This window comes from Mobula hypostoma, chromosome 9 (genome assembly GCF_963921235.1).
Source record: "Mobula hypostoma chromosome 9, sMobHyp1.1, whole genome shotgun sequence".
NCBI lineage: Eukaryota > Metazoa > Chordata > Chondrichthyes > Myliobatiformes > Myliobatidae > Mobula > Mobula hypostoma.
In genome coordinates, this window is record NC_086105.1 from 116,340,423 (window position 1) to 116,362,270 (window position 21,848).

General features: G+C 41.1%; 2 protein-coding genes across 6 annotated transcripts in view; one reads left to right on the forward strand and one right to left on the reverse strand.

Annotated features, from left to right (window-relative positions):
* Positions 1–21,848, forward strand: part of LOC134351987 (uncharacterized protein C7orf50 homolog) — a 440,201-nt gene that overhangs the window by 254,653 nt on the left and 163,700 nt on the right. The window lies entirely within an intron of this gene.
* The window catches only part of gpr146 (G protein-coupled receptor 146), a 125,937-nt gene continuing 116,987 nt past the window's right edge, over positions 12,899–21,848 (reverse strand). For 4 of the 5 annotated variants that reach the window (XM_063058979.1, XM_063058983.1, XM_063058981.1 and 1 more), the window contains one exon: positions 12,899–14,933. In XM_063058979.1, coding sequence (XP_062915049.1) covers positions 13,897–14,892 — 996 coding nt within the window. In that variant the 5' untranslated portion in view covers positions 14,893–14,933 and the 3' untranslated portion in view covers positions 12,899–13,896. The remainder of the gene's footprint in view (positions 14,934–21,848) is intronic. The other variant, XM_063058978.1, reaches the window with a different exon arrangement.

A 21,848-nucleotide genomic window follows, 5' to 3' on the forward strand; every position in this document is an offset into this window, starting at 1 on the left:
GCTAGAGGTGTACAAATGATAATACATTAGTAGCATTTAAGATATTGTTAGATAGGCAAATGCGTGATAGAAAAATGAAGGGCTATGTTGGAGGGAAGGGTTAAATTGATCTTAGAGTAGATTAAAGTCATGACCATAAGACTACAAGACATAGGAGCTGAATTAGGCAACTTGGCCCATCAAGTCTTCTCCACCATTCTATCTGATGTAGTATTAAACCTCGCAACCCCATTCTCTTGTCTTCACCCTGTACCATTTGATGCCCATACTTATGAAGGACATTATCAACCTCAGAAGTAGATATAGCCAATGACTTGGCCTCCACAGCCATCTGTGATAATGAATTCCACAGATTCACTACCCTTTGGCTAAAGGTTGGCACAACATCGTGGGCCAAAGAGCCTGTACTGTTCAGAGGAGGAGAGAGTCAGCAACATGAAATTCCTTGGTGTTATCGTTTCAGGTAATCTGTCCTAGGCAAAGCACATAAGTGCAATTATATTTTTAAAAAACGCATGGCGGTGGCTGTGCCTCTACTTCCTTTGAAGTTTGCAAAGATTTGGCGTGATATCTAAAACTTTGACAAACTTCTGTAGATGTGTGATGGAGAGAATAATGACAGGTTGCATCATAGCTTGGTATGAAAACACCAATGCCCTTGAATGGAAAAACCTACAAAACGTAGTGGATATGGCCCAGGTAAAACCCTTATTACCATTGAATACATCTACAGGAGCGCTGTTGCATAAAGCAGCATCCATCATTAAGGACCCCCCCCCCACCCGCCACCCAGGTCACCCTCTCTTCTCACTGCTGCCATCAGGAATAAGGTATAGGGGCCTCAAGACGCACACCACCAGGTTCTGGAACAGTTGCCTGTCCCCACAACCTATGGACTCACTTTCAAGGACTCTTCATCTCATGTTCTCGATATGTATTGCTTTTTTAAAATTTTTGTATTTGCGTGGCTTGTTGTCTTTTGCATATTGGTTGTTTGTTCTGTCGAGAATGGTCTTTCATTAATTCTATTATGTTTCTTGGATTTACTGAGTATGCACGCAAGAAAATAAATCTTAGTGTTGTATATGGTGATATTATGTACTTTTTGCTTTGCATTTTGTAATGTTCTATATACAGTGACTTTGACTGTAAGTTCTATGACTTAGACTCAAGCAGCAGTGTTGGTAGGGATGCAGTATTTGCAGAAACTTATGCCTCAAAACTATCCCAGCAATTGTGGCCTTTATTTCCCTCAGAGCTGGTGGATGATGTTCTGATGATTCATGGGTGTTAGGAGATGATGAGATTGCAGCTATGAGTCTGAGGTTTTTACTTTCACTTGCTGATTAAGATCTGATTTCTCTGCTCTCTGGAACAGAAGAACTGGAAGCCATCCCGAGGCTAGTTAATGAGGCATACTGATTTTGCACATTAGCTGTACTACCGGACCATTGGATAATCACAACTGAGTAATCAATATCCAAAACTCTGCTTTGTCACAGTACATGGCTGTAAGAAGATTGTTAAGTTCGTGTAAGCTTGCTTTCATTTTAACATGCCGCCATGGTAGCATAGCAGTTCGTGCGTTGCGGAGTTCAGAGTTCAATTCAGGTGCCATCTGTAAGGAGTTTGTGTGTTCTCCCTGTGAACTGCATGAATTGCTGCAGGTGCTTTGGTTTCTTCCCATATCCAAAGATGTACTTGTTAGTAGGTTAAGTGGTTATTGTAAATTGTCCTGTGATAAGCCTAGGGTTTAATAAAATGGTTGCTAGGGCTTAATAAGATGGTTGCTAGGCAATGCACTCATTGGGCCAGAAGGGCCACTTCTACACTGTAGCTCTAAATTTAAAAAAAATTAAATATTGCTCCTTTATAAATGTCTTTTCTGGGAAAACGTAACAGAACTTAATTCTCTTCACGGCACTCTCACTTAACATACACAAGGATTAGATGCTGCGCGTTTTTGAGAGAGGAAGTGGAACTTGATTTGAGAAATGGTGGGGAGGGTGGTGAGAGGTGATTGTAGGTTGACAAGTGTAAGCTGGTGTTTTGGTGAGTTGTGAAATGGAGATGGTCATTTTATTGGAAAGTGAAACTGAGACATTTACTTGTAAGTCATTAAAATAGGTGAATGGAACAGCCTTAAAATAGTGAAAGGTGAGACTATTATCCAGAAGTTTCTCTCTATAGAAAGCTTTTAAAGGAAAGTAAGAAAGAAGCCTTAGAATTATTGTGAAGAGCAAAGGATTAAACGGGGAACTATGGAACATTTCTAAATAGACAAATTAGTGAACAACAGGGCTGGCTCAGGAAGTCTCCATCCTGGATGCAACTTCATTAGTTCTGCTTTCTGTACAAATTATTACTAATGGATGTTTATTGTGGACTTCATAATGAGACCAGATTGAAAGCTTTTGCACATATGGTGCACTAGAGTTGGTATGGCTAACTGCTTATACTTCTCAGCAAAAGTTCTAAGAAAATAAGTAGGAATGGTTAATGGGTGTACTGCCACTTGGTTCAATGTCTATAAACTCATTTACTGAGCATGGAGCCCTGTAAAGGCATCCTCAGATTAACCTCTGGCCACTCCTTAACCTCCTCCTTATTCTTATCTTCCTCTTCCTGCTTCAGTGCCTCATGCTGAAAACGTGTGGGAGACAAGACAAAGGATGAAATAAGACAGCCTTTCTGCTGAGACCTGCGTGCCACTCACCCCAAAGCAGTGCAGATGGTGAAAACTCATCTGGAGGAGCTGACATATATTCTTCACTGGGCTTCCACCTTTCAAATTAACACCACGTAGATGCAGTGGCTGGAACATGGTCAGAAATTAAAAGTGAAGGACCAGCTCTCATTTTATTGAGGAGGCAAAAAAAAACATGAGATCACGTTGACGGCCCAGGATCAAAATATCTGTTGAATCTCCTGGATACTGAATTACAGAACAGTTACCAGATGGAAGGAGGACACTTAGAGCCTGTCAAGTGCTTATTGGCTCTTTGTGAGAGCAATCCAGCTAGTTCTGTTTCTCAGTTCTGAAAGTTCTTTTCTTAATCCAATTCCCATTTGAAAACTAGTTGAATCTGCCTTCATTCCTACCCTGGCAGTGCATACAAACCCTAACCATTCACCCTGTAAGAAAGATCCCCTCACTGGCATCTCAAATGGAAGCTGACTATACGCTTCAAGATTTGAAGATCATCTTGCACTTTTGTTTGTTCCCCATCCTTTCTTCTCTGTTCACATAAACAAAGTCCTCTTCATCTTTCCAAAAGAATGGCACCCAGTGCAGGCTATAATATTACAGTATTAACCAGTGTTTTTAAAGATTCACCATGACATCCCTGATCTTGTACTCTGCAACTCTTAATATAAAGCCCTGGATCCCAAGTGCTTTTTTAACCACTCTCTTGGCGACATTATCACTTTCAATAAACAATAAATACCTTCCAGAGCTTTTTTTCTGTTCTTGTACCCGAGAATTATGCACTCTAACTTACATGACCTCTTCTTATACTTTCTACCAAAAAGTACTACTTTCTATTTCTCAGGGACACATTTAATCTATATTGGAAAAGACTCAAGTGCCTCTTGTGGCTGAACATGTCATCTCTATTCAGAAGGTATTGGTCCTTGAGATTCTTGAACGGCTTTAGTTTGTGAAAGACTAAAGAACTACAGGTCCCACCTATCACCACCTGAACGTTCAGAAGTACCACAATGCATGCATGTCATTGGGGCTGCTCACCCTGATGGTGCTCAGCTGAAGGAAAAGTAGCCAGATTGTCATTTTGTGTGGAGAGTTTGAGTGACAGCCCTCTACTATTTTGTAGTTTAATCTGTATGGTGCAATACAGGTCAGTTATCACTGCATAGAATACGAATATAAGAATTTGGAGCAGGAGTAAGTTCATTGACCCTTTGTGTCTGCTCTGCCATTAATCATGGCTGATCTTTGATCTTAGTGTCATTTTCCTGCACTTCCCCAATATACCTGGATAGCCTTAATATCCAGAAATCCATCATCCCCAGTTTGAATGAACTTGGAAAACCGTAGCCTATGGCAACCTTGCTGCACAGGGAGGTTGAGATAGGATTATGGGGTTTTATGTCTGTAGACATCGTTTCTAAGGGATTGGAGTCTTCTAACTAACCTTCCTAAGGCTCCTCGTACCATCAAGGCTTGATCTTGCATGCAGCTTTACTTCAAACTGGGTAGCACTGGCACAGAAGCACTTGCGCTGAACAGGTCTAAAATTCTGCATTTTCTACGATGATGCCAGGGATGAGGCAGTTTGTGTATGGACATGTTCAAGTTGCCAGGGAGATGGGCTTCAGAGCCAGCCTCTGAGTGCTGTGTAGTAGACTCCAGACGTTTGTGAATACTCTGATTAAATAATGTGGCTGCATAATGCAGCCCTCTGAAGACTCATGCCAACTGGCAGTTACCAGTGATTGGTCTGAGTCTGAACGAGATGACCCATTTTCCAAACAAGCGTTCCACAGGAATTGGTGTCATTTTGTACTCATTTAATCAGATAAGACAGGTATCATGTGCAAGATTACGACCTTTGATCTGAGTACTTTTTGTGTTTTCCCCTCAAGCACATTTCAATAGACAATAAACAATAGGTGCAGAAGTAGACCATTCGGCCCTTCGAGCCTGCACCACCATTCTGAGATCATGGCTGATCATCTACTATCAATACCCGGTTCCTGCCTTGTCCCCATAACCCTTGATTCCCCTATCCATAAGATACCTATCTAGCTCCTTCTTGAAAGCATCCAGAGAATTGGCCTCCACTGCCTTCTGAGGCAGCGCGTTCCACACCTCCACAACTCTCTAGGAGAAGAAGTTCCGCCTCAACTCTGTCCTAAATGATCTACCCCTTATTCTTAAACCATTTCACTAAGGAAAAGCCATTCACAACCCATTTTGAGATCTATTGAAGAAGATGGGGATGAGGGGTCACTCCCTCCAACAAGCAATCAAGTCCTTGTCAAACGCAGCAGAAGAAAGCAGCAATTGGATTTGGATTAAAAAGAAAGACAGCAACTGGGCTGCAAGATGAAGACAGGAGGGTATGGAACTGAAGGGGGTGTATCTGGGACGGCAGGTAGCACCGTTGAGCCCTCTGGAGACGTCGTGGGCTTATCAACAAAACGACAAAGAAGGAGGGTGCCCACCTGATGACCCCAATGACGTACCTACCCTCCCTCCTTGTCACCACTCCAAGCCCACTGCCAACTTCAAGAGTGCCGACTTACCACAGGGATTGAAACATCAAGTCCTAGTAGCTCTACTCTACTGAGAAAGATCAATTTTTATCAACATAGTACCTGTACTAAAAAACACAGTACAAGGAAAGAAAAACTCAGAAAATTGTACTTGGAAACCTATTATGAATTAAAAATGTACTTTTTTTAATTGAAGGGCCCTTAAATTTTACAATACATCTGTAGGCATGCACCATGTTTCCTATCGTGTAATGAATTGAGGAGTGTATAAGATTTATTTGTCAGTTCAGTACTTGTGACTGAATAAATCATATCAGATTGATTAAAGTAAAACTCCCATTGATATCTTGCTCAGATTTTCATATTATAAATGCCATTCACAGCCTTAAGCTGAAGTACTAAAATAATATGGCAATGTATTTCAAAGGTTCATTTTATTGTCAAAGTATGCATGTACAATATAACTCTGATATTCACCTTCTCCAGTTAGCCATGGATTACAGAAAACACAAGAGAGTCGTTGAAAGAAAAGACATCAAACCCCCTCTCTGCATGAAAAGGAAAAAGAAACAAAACTCACAAACCTCAAACCCCTTGCACAAGAAAACTAACAGATTGTCCACACGGGAAACGGTAGCTGAAGCACCAAACCCCAAACCCCCCAACCCCCCTCGCACAATCGCCAACAGACCACCCACACAGAAAACAGTAGCCAGAACATCAAAATCCCCAACCCTGAACCCCCTCCCTCGCAAAAAAAAAGCAACAACATTAAACCCCCAACCCCTCCCTTGCAAAACAGAACCGTGCCAACAGTACCAAACCCCAACCCAACCCCCTCTTCAACACACAAAAACCAATAGATCTCCCACCACAAAGCCAACAAGAACATCAGAAACCAATCCCTTCCTTGTATAAAAGCCAACACATCGCCCACCCAGAACCCCAACCCATCAATCGGCAACAAGAAAGAAATCACAGGAAACTCAACGAGAGCAATATAAACTACAGTTGAATAATCACATAAATCTCAGAATTTCAAAGACATCCTCCCTCCAGAACTGACGAGTGCAGACGCTCAAACTGAGTCTTTCCACAAAGAGCGACTGCCGTGCTGCCCACCTGTGGCCTTCCGAATGCTGCCACCCAGCTCACAATCGTGGCCTCCGTGGAGAGCGACCGCTGACCACCTTGGCATTTGTTCCGATGCTTCAATCTTCCTCGATGCTTCAAACTGGAGACGATCATGGCCCCGAGCCCCGTCTCTAGTATTCTTGCACGAGGCAACCCATGCTTGCCGTTCCCTCTGGGCATAGCAGAGCTCCAGATCACTCAATCGAACTCTAAACTGCACATCACAGGCTCCAACATGCCATCTTGACCAGATCATCTCGTAGTCTCATATTGCAGAGTTTTGCCTACAATACGTACAAACAGGAAGTTCCACTAAACTGAACCGGCATTATGCTCCACATGAGCTACTGGCACCCTGCCTCATCCAGTCCCTTCAGTACCTTCCGCTTCTCATTTCTCCCATCTGCATCCATTTAAATCTCCTGCAATGTTTTCAGCCTGATGTCATGACTTTTAACAAATGTAAGCTTTCGGTTGAGGAGAAGGAGATTCTGAACTGGAGAGGAGCCTCAATCTCTTTGAAACGGCCATAGTACTAATATATTTTGGAGACACAAGAGACAGCTGATGCTGGAACCTGGAGCAATAAACGAACTGCTGGAGGATTTCAGTGAGTCGATAGCATCCTTGGAGGCAAAGGGATAGTCAATGATTTGGGCTGAGACCTTGCATTAGGACTGAGGGTGCCGAGGGGAGATAGCCAGTATATAAAGAGGTAGGCCAGGGGCTGGTGGGTAATAGGTGGAACCAGATAAGGGAGGTGATGATGGGTAGCTGGAGCCTGGTGAAGAAGAGGAAGATTAGAGGCAGGCTGGTAAGTGATATGTGGAAACAGACTGGGAAATGTGGTGGAGGCGAAGTGGAGAATAAGAGAGAGATGGAGCCTGTCTCTTAGGCTATCTTCACCAATTTTTTACCTTTGACATGTGCATTGAGGTTCCTTAATATTCCCTAAGACTAAACAATTCACCCTTGCTAAGCCACAGCTATGTCCATCTTGCCAATTGATCAATGTCATCGTGTAGCCTAGATTGTCCTCATCACTATCAATTACACCACCAATTGTTGTATCATCGGCCACCTTTCTCATTATTCCTCTTCACTTTTGCCAGCCAGTGTTCTCTCTGATACATTTGGATTTTATTTCTATTCTCACAGAAATAGAAATAGAAGAAGACAGCTCTTCTTGCTGTCTTTGCTGATGCACATGACTGCCTGTTTTAAATTTTGCCTGCAAGCTTTTCAAACCTTATGCTCTGGGCATTATGTACTATTTGCAAAGTGAGCAACTCTCTCTCATTCATGTGGACAGCAATTTGTCAAAAATCAACAAAAGTGCTTTCCTAAAATTGATGTCCCAAAAACCAGAGGGTGGAGTAGTAGGTGGCTGGTGACACATAGGGTGACTTACGCATAGGATTCTGCCTGTTCAGAGTCTGAGAGATTATAATGTCCACTTGGTTACGAAGTATAGATGGAAAGGATTAGTAATGTTGACCGTTTTATAGTTTGCTGAGGAATGTTCTGTTATATTGTCAGTGGACAAGCTCATCTGTTATATGGGAGCCTGATGAACAGATTGCAGAGTAATTGTTTTTTTTGGCTACTGCTGTCGACCTCATTAATTGTATCAGTCAGACAATGGAGGTTATGGATGGGACGACGGCTTCAGATGAATAAAAGGATGAACCGTTAATTACAGATTTATGAAATCACAGACTAATTAATAAGGAGTGAACATTGTTTTTTTTTTCCAAACCGGCTTGAACTAAGCAGAGTCTTGATTTGAATTGTGAGGGGGTTACACCACTCAGTTTGCATCAGCACCTCTGACAGCCCTACATCTTTGTGTAAACTCTGTGTTGCTCCGAATCTGGCCTCAGGTTACTGTGCCCTGTTGTACCTTAGGTTGCCTAGCCCTGTCAATTGGAAGTGCCTCCCTAAAGAACTTAGATTTTCAGACTTGTAATGTTTATTTCTTTAAGAACTTCAAGTTATTCCCCTGACACTCTCATTTACAGTCACGGGAAGCATCTTGGGATCTTTTCCTGAATTGCAGTACTCAATAAATTTGATTTGTTTTCTTTTGTCACTTCTGATTCTAAAGCTTTCTCACTGTCTCTACTTTCTCTGATCTGTGTTTCTAACCCACCACTTCCACCATCGTTAATATGCAGTACTTGCCAGCTCATGGCTAGAGGGAACAAGATTTTAAAGCAAATTGTTTGGGAGAAAATGTGTGAAATATTAATGCTGGGAAAGAATTCCACTAATGCCATTAGACATATTTGAAAGAACAATTTAAGCTCCAAAACAGGAATTTATTAAAGGAACATGTCTTGACTAGGGCATGGTTAGCTGTGTTGTGAAGATCTTTAGAGTGATTTTCAAAATTGCAGTTATGGCAAAAAAAAAGAAATAGCTTTTCAGAAAAAAACTTGAATTGAATTGAATTGACTGAATTGATTTCATTACTTACATCCTTCACCTACATGAGGAGTAAAAATCTTTACATCACGTCTCCATCTAAATGTGCAATGTGTCACTTATAATTTGTAATAAATAGTATGTACAACAGAACAGTCAAAGTAGCATAGAAATACAACTGTATCAGCGTAAATTGATCAGTCTGATGGCCTGGTGGAAGAAGCTGCCCCAGAGCCTGTTGGTCCTGGCTTTTATGCTGCGGTACCAGTTCCCAGATGGCAGCAGCTGGAACAGTTTGTGGTTGAGGTGACTTGGGTCTGCAATGATCCTTCAGTCCCTTTTTACACACCCATCTCTGTATGAGCAGAATGGGGTTGAGAGGGATAATAAATCAGCCATGATGGAATGGCAGAGCAAATTCAATGGGCTGAATGACCTAATTCTGCTGCTCTGTCTTACAGTCTTATGTCGATTCCTCTTTTGAATTTGCTTGTAATAAATGAGAAGCAGCTCTCTTCATGTTGACTCAATGAAATGCAGATTAACGATATGAAAATGTGATTTAGTCAACAGTTGCTTCAAATTTCTTGAGCAATTATTTTGATTCTCATTTCACAAAGGATGATGCTATCACCTCCCCGAAATTATAGGAAGCCTATTGTCTTGTGAGAAGGCGGGATTGAAGGCAGATAAATCCTCAGGACTTGATTATTTGCATTCAAAGGAAGTGGCACTAGAAACAGTAGCTATGTTAGTGGCCATTTTTTAACATCCTTTATGCTCTGGATCAGATTCTACAGATTGGAGAGAAGTGGCTAATATAACCCCACTATTTAATAAAAGAGGGAGAAAAGGTGGGAATTACAGGCTCATTAGAATGACATTTGTAGAGGGGATTCTTTTATATATTTTATTTTTATTTAGAGATACTACATGGTAACAGGCCCATCTGGCCTAATGAACCTACTCTGCCCAATTGCAGTCTGTGACCTGTCAATCTACTAACCTGTATGTCTTTGGAAGGTGGGAGGAAACCGGAGAATCTGGAGGAAAACCACACAGTCACAATGAGAATGTACACACCCCTTACACACACAGTCTCAGAAATGAACTCAAGTTGATGGTACTGTAGTAGCATTAGATTAACTGCAACACTGCCATAAGAGTTTGTTAATAAAGATGTAATAACATGTCATTTGGGGAATCATGATAGGAATGTAAACGTGGATTTATGAGAAACAAATTATGTTAGGCAAGTTTAATGGATTTTTTTTAGACATACCTAGTAGATAACACTTTGGAGGCAGAGACAGGCAGGCAGATCGTTACATGAACCGCGTTAGATTAGATGAGGAAAGAGGTTGATATCCTTATGCACCGGCCAATGAAAGTAAACATCAAGGTGAGGCTGGTGGTTAGGAGGGCAAATGGCTCGTTGGTCTTCATTGTAGGAGGATTTGAGTACAGGAACAGGGATATCTTATTGTAATTGTACAGGACCTTGTGTTTGTGTGTTGCTTTGGTGTTCTTATCTGAGAAAGGATGTTACATAGAAACATAGAAAACCTACAGCACAATACAGGCCCTTTGGCCCACAAAGCTGTGCCGAACATGTCCTTACCTTAGAACTACCTAGGCTTACCCATAACCCCCTATTTTTCTAAGCTCCAGGTATCCATTTAGGAGTCTCTTAAAAGACCTTAGCGTTTGTGCCTCCACCACCGCCGCCAGCTGCCCATTCCATGCACTCGCCACTCTCTGCGTAAAAAAACTTACCCCTGACATCTCCTGTTTACCTACTTCCAAGCACCTTAAAACCATGCCCTCTCGTGTTAGCCATTTCAGCCCTGGGAAAGCCTCTGACTATCCACACGATCAATGCCTCTCATCATCTTATACACCTCTATAAGGTCACCTCTCATCCTCTGTCGCTCCAAGCAGAAAAGGCCAAGTTCACTCAACCTATTCTCATAAGGCATGCTCCCCAATCCAGGCAACATCCTTGTAAATCTCCGCTGCACCCTTTCTACATTTTCCATATCCTTCCTGTAGTGAGGCAACCAGAATTGAGCACAGTACTCCAAGTGGAATCCTATATAACTGCAACATTACCTCTCAGCTCTTAAACACAATCCCACGATTGATGAAGGCCAATGCTCTGCATGCCTTCTTAACCATAGAGTCAACCTGCATAGCAGCTTTGAGTGTCCAATAGACTCAGACCCCAAGATCCCTCTGATCCTCCACACTGCCAAGAGTCTTGCCATTAATACTATATTCTGCCATCATATTTGACCTACAAAAATGAACCACCTCACACTTATCTGGGTTGAACTCCATCTGCCACTTCTCAGCCCAGTTTTGCATCCTATCAATGTCCCACTGTAAACACTGACAGCCCTCCACACTATCCACAACACCCCCAACCTTTGTGTCATCAGAAAACTTACTAACCCATCCCTCCACTTCCTCATCCAGGTCATTTATAAAAATCACAAAGAGTAGGGGTCCCAGAACAGATCCCTGAGGCACACCACTGGTGACCGACCTCCATGCAGAATATGACCCGTTTACAAGCACTCTTTGCCTTCTCTGGGCAAGCCAGTTCTGGATCCACAAAGCAATGTCTCCTTGGATCCCATGCCTCCTTACTTTCTCAATAAGCCTTGCATGGGGTACTTATCAAATGCTTTGCTAAAATCCATATACACTACATCTACGGCTGTACCCTCATCAATGTGTTAAGTCACATCTTCAAAAAATTCAATCAGGCTCGTAAGGCACAACCTGCCTTTGACAAAGCCGTGCTGACTATTCCTAATCATACTATACCTCTCCAAATGTTCATAAATCCTTCCTCTCAGGATCTTCTCCATCAGCTTACCAACCACTGAAGTAAGAAGCTGACGTGAACTAAGAAGTTACGTGTATGAAGCTTAGCGAAGGCTCACCAGACTGACTCCTAGGGGACTGATGTACAAAGAGAGACTGAGAAAATTGGGCTTGTATCACTAGACTTCAGAAGATGAGAGGGACGTTTTGACACTTATAAAATCTTGATGGGACAGGACAGACAAAATGCAGGCAGGGTGTGCTTAATGGAGTCACAGCCGAAGGACATGGGGTAAACCATTAGAAAGCAGTTAACCTGCAGAGTTTTCTACCACAGAAGGCATTTGAGGCCACATCATTAAATATATTCATGAAATAATTAAGTATATTTACAAAGGCTAGGGACATTAGAGAATGCAGGAGAAAGCAGGAACCTGGTACGTAATTTGGATAATGAGTCATGATCATATTGAATAGTGCCTACTCCTGTTGTGTTCCCTTCTACAAGTTAACAGAAAGTCCATGTTAAGCTGATATTCATGTGGTTATTTGTCCAGCTGATTTTTGGGGTATGAGAGGAAACTGGAGCACGAGGAGAAATTTTTAGATCCACGCAATGACATGCAACCTGCGCACTGACTGTACCCAACATTACAATTGAATTTGGGTCTCCAACTCTGTGAGGCAATGGCTGTTGTAACTATGTCACTGTGCTGCCCATATAGGCAAAAAGGTGCAGCGGTTAATACTCCAGTGATCTGGACACTGTCAGTGTGGAGTCTGTACCTTCTCCCTGACACTGTGTGGACTTGCTACAGAAACCCCCGTTTTCTTCCACGTCCTAAAGGCATACTGTTGATAAGTTAGCAGAGCACCATACACTAAATTTCTAGGTTGGAGGCAGGAGAATCAGGGAGATGAGAATAGGGTTACAGGGAAGTAAATGGGAATGCTCTGTGAGTTGGCATGGATTTGATAGGATAAGTGACCTCCTGGGTTGTGATAAAATATGGGAAATATACAAAAAATATTTTCACTCTATGTATTCATAAGCTGTTGTGAAATTTTAAGTTGTAGAATCAGATTTATTATCATTGATTTTGTATGACATGAAACTGGTTGTTTTGTGGCAGCAGTACATTGCAAACACACAAAATCACTATAAATGACCAAAATAAATACACAGTGTAAAAAAAAGAATAATGAGGTGGTGTTTATAGAGCATTCAGAAATCCGATGGTGGAGGGGAGCAAGGTAAAGAGTAAAAAACATCTCAATAAGCAATGCTACCAAACATAAATTTCTTAGATATATCTTTATTTATTTACAAAGTGAAGACAATAAATAGCGTGAGACTATTTTATATTGTTGTTTGATCCAGCAATTGTGCAATTATTTATATATCTATAAAATCAAAATTGTAACACAAATTAGTTAGTGAGGTTGCACATTTTAATGGATAAAATACAAGCAGTTAGAGGTGATAATGCTGTGAATCTGAAGCTGATCACAGTTTACATGGATTTTGTTAGAAGACGCTTGTGCAGATTCACATTCACCCCTTTGCCAATAGTGACCAGTCCTTTAAATGTCAAAACAAGCTAACGTTTCCCCAGCAATTTAAAAAGCCCACAGTCTTGTTAAAAGTCAATTGCTGGTGTTTTCTGGGTGGTTCTTATGTTTTAAAATTTGATGCAATGTCCTTCCAAGCACATTAAAAAGTCCATTCATTTGGTCAGCTTTTTAAATAACATTCAGAACAGAGAGTTTAGACTTCACAGCTTGTACGATCCAATTAGTTTAGCATGGAAACAAATTTGGCCTCTGTGAATAGTCAGCTGTTGGCTGTAGCTTTGAAGCATGTAGGCTAGATCTGGACTCAAATACTGCCTACAATTATTTTTGTTTGTTACTCACCCAAAAAATAGCTTCAATTAGGTTTGATCCGTACTAACCTTTTGAAAGTTTGTTTTCATTGCTTGCATGCCAATCCATTCAACGTTGACACAATTTCTGGTGTCAATAAACGCCTGACAATATATTCCATGCTGGGTTTGACAACAAATTTAAAGAATTAGTTAATAAAAGCCAGTGTGATATTCTACCATGGAATGATTTTTGGATCCCTTTTGTCTACAAGACCCAAGAAATAGCTAAAGTCAGTTGGCAGGGTTTCTGCTCTTGGTACCAGGGTGGACATTTTTTTGTTTGGTCTTGATTTGTGAAGCCATGCACCATCCATACATTTGAAGAAACCTCAGCTTACAGAACTTGTTGGTGTCCTTCTGAGTGCTGGGCCAAACAGACTTCAGTCTGACAGTCCAGACTTCTGACTAATTGCCTCAGTTTACTGGTGAAGTTCTTGTGCATATAAGTGTAAAGCAGTGGTACAACAAAGCTGCACGAATATGCCAACAGCTTTGACAAGACCTTAACAAAATAGTAGATTTGATATTGGGTTACTAAGTCTGATCCTTTTGGTTTAAAGGCAATTTGCATTAGTAGTGTCATGTAATAAGGAGCCCACAATACAAGATGCGTACAGACTGTGGCCACTACCAGCGGGTGTATAGAAGGATCTAGCCTCGCAGGATCTTGATCTAGAGGGGTTGACTGGTTCCGAATTTGAAAAATCAATATTAAGGCATAGATTACTGCTACAGCTGGCACAAAGAAGCCAATAAAGACCATGATGGTGTCTGCCACCTCTTTGTTCTGTATTTTTGAGCACTCGATTATCTTGGGAACATGGCTGCACACATAAAGCAGCAGAGATGAAAAGCTGGTCAGTACAGCCCCACCCCAGATGAACCCGCAGACGTGTTTGGTGTTGTAGACGCTGGACATGTAGGTTCTTGGCAAAGCTTGCTCAATGTAGTAGTCCAAACTGAGCAAAGTGGTCGAGTACATGGTGACCAGAGCTGAGATATTGAACAAGATCAGCAAGGTGATGTAGACTTCTCTGTTAAAGTTCCAGATGGCCCACTGTGGATTGTCCGGGCCTAGCAGTTGGATCAGTGCCACTAGGCTGAGGATGAGGCCTGCAATCGCTATGTTGACGAAGTAAACATCAGGCATGGTCATTGATGGTTTGTTGTACAGATTGACTAGAACCAGCAGGGAATTATAACAGATGCTAAAAGGAAAGCAAATGATGAGGTAAATGACGGAGAGGATGAAAAGGATCAGTTCAAGGTCATAGCAGAACTGCTGGTCTAGACCATTCACTGTCGTGTTGGAACCCACACAGCTCCACATAGTGGCTTCACTCGCGGTGTTTCAGCAGGTTGCAAGCTTGACTGTGAAAAGGAAAATAAATTATATTTAGAAATTTTTTGGCTGAGATGTAACACAAAGCAAAAAGATACTCTGTAGCTCTAATCACACACAAATAAAAAATTGTTGCATGTGTTCTAACTTGGAAATATAACAAGAGTCATTCATTACTGCTGAAAATATCTGGGGATTCCCCAGTTATCAACATTGAAAGATCCTGTTTGTCATAAGCTGCATTGTAATTCATAAAGTCATCACCATCTGCTCAAAGGCAGTTATTGATGATGTTTGATAGTGGCCATGGCAGCAATATTTACATCCCATGTATGCATAAAAATGTCAAAAACCCACCCCTACAGATTGCCTTATATAGTATTGCTACCGAATGGAATGTGTCCATAGCTTATGAATCGCAATGCAGAAACACTGAAATTTTTTGAGCTGCCACACTATAGTTTTGGCTAATTTTTTGTTTGAAAAGTTCAGAAATGAACTATATTTGACCTCCATTATTTGATAGTGAAATGAAAAGGCAAATGCAGTATTTTTCTCATGTAAGCTTTATCCCAGTTTGTTCAGTTTTTTTAGTATTTGAGAGTTTTGATAGACCTTCCATACATGGGCCTCCATCCTCTACTACTGTCTATCCTTGTGTCCAGTTCTGTCCAATAGATAGTGATTGTTTGCCATATTTAATTAACAACATCATTTTGCGACAACTGTTTCTTTACGATGGTGGACACTGAACTAGAAGGACTAAGCTCCTTTTCTAAGTACCAATTCCAGCATAACAGATACAAACTTTATTTCAAAACAGTTGGAAAGAATTCACATGGCTGAAAACATTGTGTCCAACATTGAAATTATTTTCTTCTTTTTTGGACTTCATTCTACTGTCATATACATGATCTTATATCCAAAGCAATCTATTTTCACGTCCTGACGAAGGGTCTCGGCCCGAAACGTCGACTGTACCTCTTCCAATAGATGCAGCCTGGCCTGCTGCGTTCCACCAGCATTTTGGGTATGTTGCTTACTATTTTCACATCTTATAATTTTCATCATTCTGGCACTCCCAATGAAAACCGAGGCTATTGGTTCCTTGCCTCTTAGGCCTTTTACATTTGTACACACACTCACTGGCCACTTTATTAGGTAAACCTGTACACCCGCTGGTTAATGCAATATCTGATCAGCCAATCATGTGGCAGTAACTCAAGGCATACAAGCATGAAGACATGGTCAACAGGTTCAGACGATGCTCAGACTGAATATCAGAATGGGGAAGGAATGTGATCTAAGTGACTTTGACCACGGAATGATTGTTGGTGCTAAAAGAGCTGACTGAAGTATCTCAAGAACTGCTGATCTTCCGGGGTTTTCAGACACCACAGTCTAGAGTTTACAAAGAATGGTGCAAGACACAAAAACATCCAATGAACAGCAGTTCTGTGAGTGAAAATGCCTTGTTAATGAGAGAATGGATAGACTGATGCAAGCTGACAGGAAGGCAATAGTAACTCAAATAACCACAAGTTACAACAGTGGTGTCCAACATGGATGCATAACATGTCAAACTTCGAAGTGGTTTGGCTACAGCAGCAGAAGGCCATGAACATACACTCAGTGACCATTTTATTAGGTACAGGAGTTAACTAATAAAATGGCCACTGTATGTCAGTGCCCACACACCATGCCAAACAGATCCAAAACACTAGGACAAATTCCTCTTCAGTCTTGTTGTAATTCTGTTCCTTATTTTATCTCATCTCACCTTTCTGCCTCTGTCTTTAAATTATTCTAAATAACCCTGTTTCTCTCTTTCAATGTCCTGCTTTCAGTGGTCAGCAAGATGAGCCTTTGGCATGATATCCACAAATACAACATTAAAATCAATATACCGGTGTTCTCATTGATGTTCTAACAGTGTGTGGTATTAATAGGGTATAACGTACCGACTGAGACTAAAAGTCCTGTCAATATTTTTTTGCCATTTAGCTTGCCAGTGCAGCAATTTCAGCCCCATAATATTGAACTTGTATTCATCAGAAATAGTAAGGATGAGACTGACAAAATATTTCATTTGTGCATCTTCCTTTTGACCTGACAGGTTAATGCATTTAAAAGCAGCCTGCTCTGTAATTTAGTTTCTCATTGGAATTTGGGTGGGCTGTTACCAAGATGTGATTCATAATGTAGTACTTGAAGATATTTTTATTTCATATTGCAGTCCCGCGACATTGCCTTTGATCTAAGAGACGAAACTGTATGTAGGATGGAAGCTGGACTTGGGAAATCTACATACTTCACAGATGCTGAGACCTCTGTTCGGATTTCCCCAGTATCGTGGCCAATATATATTTTTCAACCAATGTCTCTAAATTAAATTACCGGATCAGTGTCACAAGCTTGTAATGCAAATTGGCAGGGATATTTCCTGAATTACACCACAGTGTTTATAGTTCAAAAGTCCATCTTCTGTTGTAATGTATCTTGCGACATCTGATAGCCATGAAAGGTACCACATTTCATTCTGTGTAACCAGAAGATGTGGTTGAATAACCTGCAGTTTTGCATCTTTACAAGATCTCAGTTGTATTCCTTCCTCATGCAGCAAATCTTCATTTCAGCTTAATGTTTAAAAAGTACTTTGGGTACACTGCCGATAGTTTTGCGATGATACAAAGAAGAGTGCTTTGCTAAGTTTTGTTAAGTATATGAAGAACCCAGAAAGGGATATAAATAGGTTATGTGGGTGGACAAGAAGTTGGCAGATGGGAGTGTAATGCAGGAAAATGTGAGGTTTACCACTTTGGAAAGAGAAATAAAATTACGAATCATTATTTAAATGAAAGTACAGAATGTTCCAGTATAAACAGATCTGGAGTGCTGGAGCAGGGGGATTGGCTGGTGGAGGGAGGGGGTTGCATGTTGTCCCCAGTGCATATTGCATGCTGGTGCAGTACACAATCGGGAAGGCAAATGGAGTGCTATATGTAATGATACACTTACATAACAGGAAATGCATGGGTTTACCAGGTCGATTATGGATGAGAAAGTTGATGTAAGAAAGGAGACTGAATACATTGTGCTTGCATTCAGTAGGGTTCAGAAGAATGAAAGACGATTCTAAGGGGAATAAGCAGAATGATTACTGTGAGGATGTTTCCCTAGCTGGGCTAAGATTCATAATAATGGGTTACCCATTGCAGATGGAGAAAAGGAGAAATTTCTTCTCTCAGAGGATTGGGACTCCACTGCATAGAGCTGTGGAGATTGAATGATTTAATATGTTCAATGTGAATATTGATGGATAATTGAACGACAAGGGTGTCAAGGGCTATGGAGAAAGAGCCAAGATTAATCTGACTGAATGGCAAAGCAGGCTTAACAGGCTACTCCTGCACCCAGGTTCTTAGTGACATAGAATCATAGAATAGTTACATCACAGAAGGAGGCCATTTAGCCTATTGCATCTGTGCTATATTTCTACTAAGGTAACCAACTTGTTCCACTGTCCAGTACCCTTTTCGGTAGCCTTGCAAACTTTTGCCCCGCAATGTTTTTATCATGGTTACAATGGAAGCTACCCCTACCACATCTACAGTCAAAATTCCAACCACACACTGCATTTAAAAAAATTTGTGTTACTAATTTTCTTCCCCGTTCTTTTGTACCAGTGACTTCCAGTCATATAGCCTTTGATCAGTACTGCATGCTGATAGGCCCTTCAGTTCAATAAGTCCATGGCAACCATGGTGCCCACTCAGCTAGTTCCACTTTCTGTCCCATATCCCTCTGAGCCTCGCCTACCATATACCTATCCAAGTACTTCCTAAACGTTACAATTGTACCTGCATCAAGCACTTCCTTTGCCAGCTTATTCTGTATACTTACCACCCTCAGCTTGAAAACATTTCCCCTCCAGTCCCTTCCATTTCATCTTAAATCTATGTTCCCTTGTTTTGGAGTCCCCTATAATGGGGAAAAGACTTACTTTCCACTTTATGTACATCTCTCATAATTTTAAAAATCGTTGAAGTTTGCCATTCATTCTCCTACATTCCAAGGAATAAAGACATATAGCCTGGCCAATCTTCTCCTGTAACTCAGGCCTTCTAGTCCTGGCAACGTCCTTGTAAATCTTTTCTGCACTCTTTCCAATTTAACTACATTTTTCGCATAACAGCGTGACCAAGGTTGGACACAATACTCCAAGTGTGGCCTTGCCGATGACGTGTACAATTCTAACATAATGTCCCAACTCCTATACACAGTGCCTTCACTAATGAAGGCCAATGTGCTAAACACTATTTCTACTACCCTGTCTCCCTGTCACATGACTTTCAATGAACTATGCACTTTTACTCCCAGGTCCCTCTGTTCCATTATTCTCCCTAGTGTCCAACTATTCATGGTATAATTCCTATGCTGGTTTGACTTACCAAAATGCATCAGCTCACACTTAGCTGTATTGCAGTCCATTCCCTTTGTCCCAATTCACTAACTGATCAAGGTCCCACTGTAATCTACAATAACCTTCTGACTATAATGATCAACACCTCCTAATTTCAAGTCATCCACGAATTTACTGATCAAACCTTGTGCAGTTGCATCCAAATCATTTATATAAATATGAATAACAAGGGTTCCAGCACCAATACTCTATGGCGCACAACTATTCACCGGCCTTCATGCTGAGAAATGACATTGAACCACCTCTCTCTGCTTCCTACTTGCGAGCAAATTTTGAACACCTAACCAGCTCTTCCTGGATTAGATGGGATCTAACCTAACAGACCAGTCTGTCATGTAGAACCATGTCAGAAGGCCACGCTAAGGTCCAAATTGACAAAGTCCACTGCCCTTCCATCATCTATGTTTTTGTTTGCTTTTTTCTACACAAAAAGCCAATGCTGACTTCTCCTAATCAAGATCTTTCTATTCCCTTAACTTCTAGTAACTTCCCCACTACTGATGTTAGGTTCACTGGTTGATGGTTCCATGGCTTGTCCTTGCTACCCTTCTTAAACAATGTAACAATATACCTCCTCCCTGTTAATATGAATGTCCACAAAAACATCTCCACTCAATCCTGCTGAAGGGTCTCGGCCCGAAATGTCAACTCTACTGTTTTCCATAGATGCTGCATGGCCCGCTGAGTTCCTCCAACATTTTGTGTGTGTGTTGTTTGGATTTCCAGCAGCTGCAGATTTTCTCTTGTTTCCACTTTGTTCTGTTATCATTTGAGCAATCATGATTTTCTCATCAGTAACCACCAAAGAAAAATATTTGTTAGAAGTCCCACTACCTCCTATGGCTCAAGAGATAGGTGGCCCTGCTGATCTTTAAGTAGACCTACTCACTCCATTTTAGCTATAGAACCTATTGGAATTTTCCTTAACCCCACCAGCGGGATGCACCTCACGCCCTTTCATTGCCCTATCGAAAAGTATTCTTAATCTTCCTATAGTTATCAAAGGATTCACTCATCCCCAGCCTTCTTGACCAGAGCCTCAATATCTCTCGCCAGCCAAGCTTTGCTAAAATTGCCAGGTTTACTCTTCACCCTAGCAGGAACCTGTTGCCCCTGGACTCTCTTTATCACATTTTTAAAAGCTTCCCACTTGCTATTCTTTTCTATCCCTTCAAACAGGCTCACCCAGTTGACCCCTGTAGAACCTGTTTAATTCCACCAAAATTAATCCTGCTGCAGTTTAGAAAACTAACTTGAGGACTTGTCCTACCTTTTCCATCCTTAAGTCTAATCTAATTATGATCATTAAAGCCAACAAGCTCCCTGATTGCCACTTCAGTTAAAACAGTAATCCACCAGCAGGAACTGCTTCCCACTCTCCACTCTGATTAGATCTCTCATCATTTTATGTACTGTACCTATGTCAGATTTCCCCTCAGTATTCTCTTCTGAGAAAACAGTCCTTCCTTGTCCTATCCATCCTTTTAACTATCCTCCCTCGTCCTAAATGCTTATCATTAAATTCATATGTTTACATCTATCTCCTTTCCAATTTCCTCATTGAAACTTTATCATTTGCACTCTGGTCCTGCAGATATGCAAATAGTTCAGACATTTATTGAAAAGATTTCATCTACCTTTTGTATTGAGGTTTGAACTTGAGAAAGAACGGATAGGTTGACAAACTAGCAATGGCATCATAATTCCTTTATTGTTTTCTTATACACCTTTAGATTCTCTCCACTGTCTCCATGACCTTCCTATAATGAGGCTAAAGCACAATATTCCGGGTGAGCTGGACCATTTCAGTTGCATTCCCCGACTTATATATAGAAAAATTGAAATAGGAGTGAAGGAAGCCATTTGGCCCCTTGAGTTTCACTATTCAATGTAATTATTGCTGATCATTTATTTCAATAGACAATAGACAATAGGAGCAGATGTAGGCCATTTGGCCCTTCGAGCCAGCACCGCCATTCACTGTGATCATGGCTGATCATCCACAATCAGTACCCCGTTCCTGCCTTCTCCCTATATCCCTTGACTCCACTATCTTTAAGAGCTCTATCTAACTCTTTCTTGAAAGCATTCAGAGACTTGGCCTCCACTGTTCAGTTCTTGATCTTGCCCTCTATCTTTCACATCTCTGCATATGCTTAATTTCTTGGTCTCCTTTACCTTCTCTTTCAATATTCTTATTAGTTTCTGCATAGGGGAATACAGAGTACAAGAAGATATTAGCTACCATCTGTACTTTAACAACAAATCAAAGGTTTTGAAAATAACTCAAAAATGGTCCCCACAATGTATAAAAGTCTTGGCTAGATTCAAAAACTGAACAACAGATCTTCTCTAATTTTAAGCATGACATAAATCCCGTAACCATTGAGCATGAGTAGGCGGAACAGCATCCTTCCATTTAAGCGAGAGCGCCCTCCTAGCTATAAGAGAGATAAAAGCC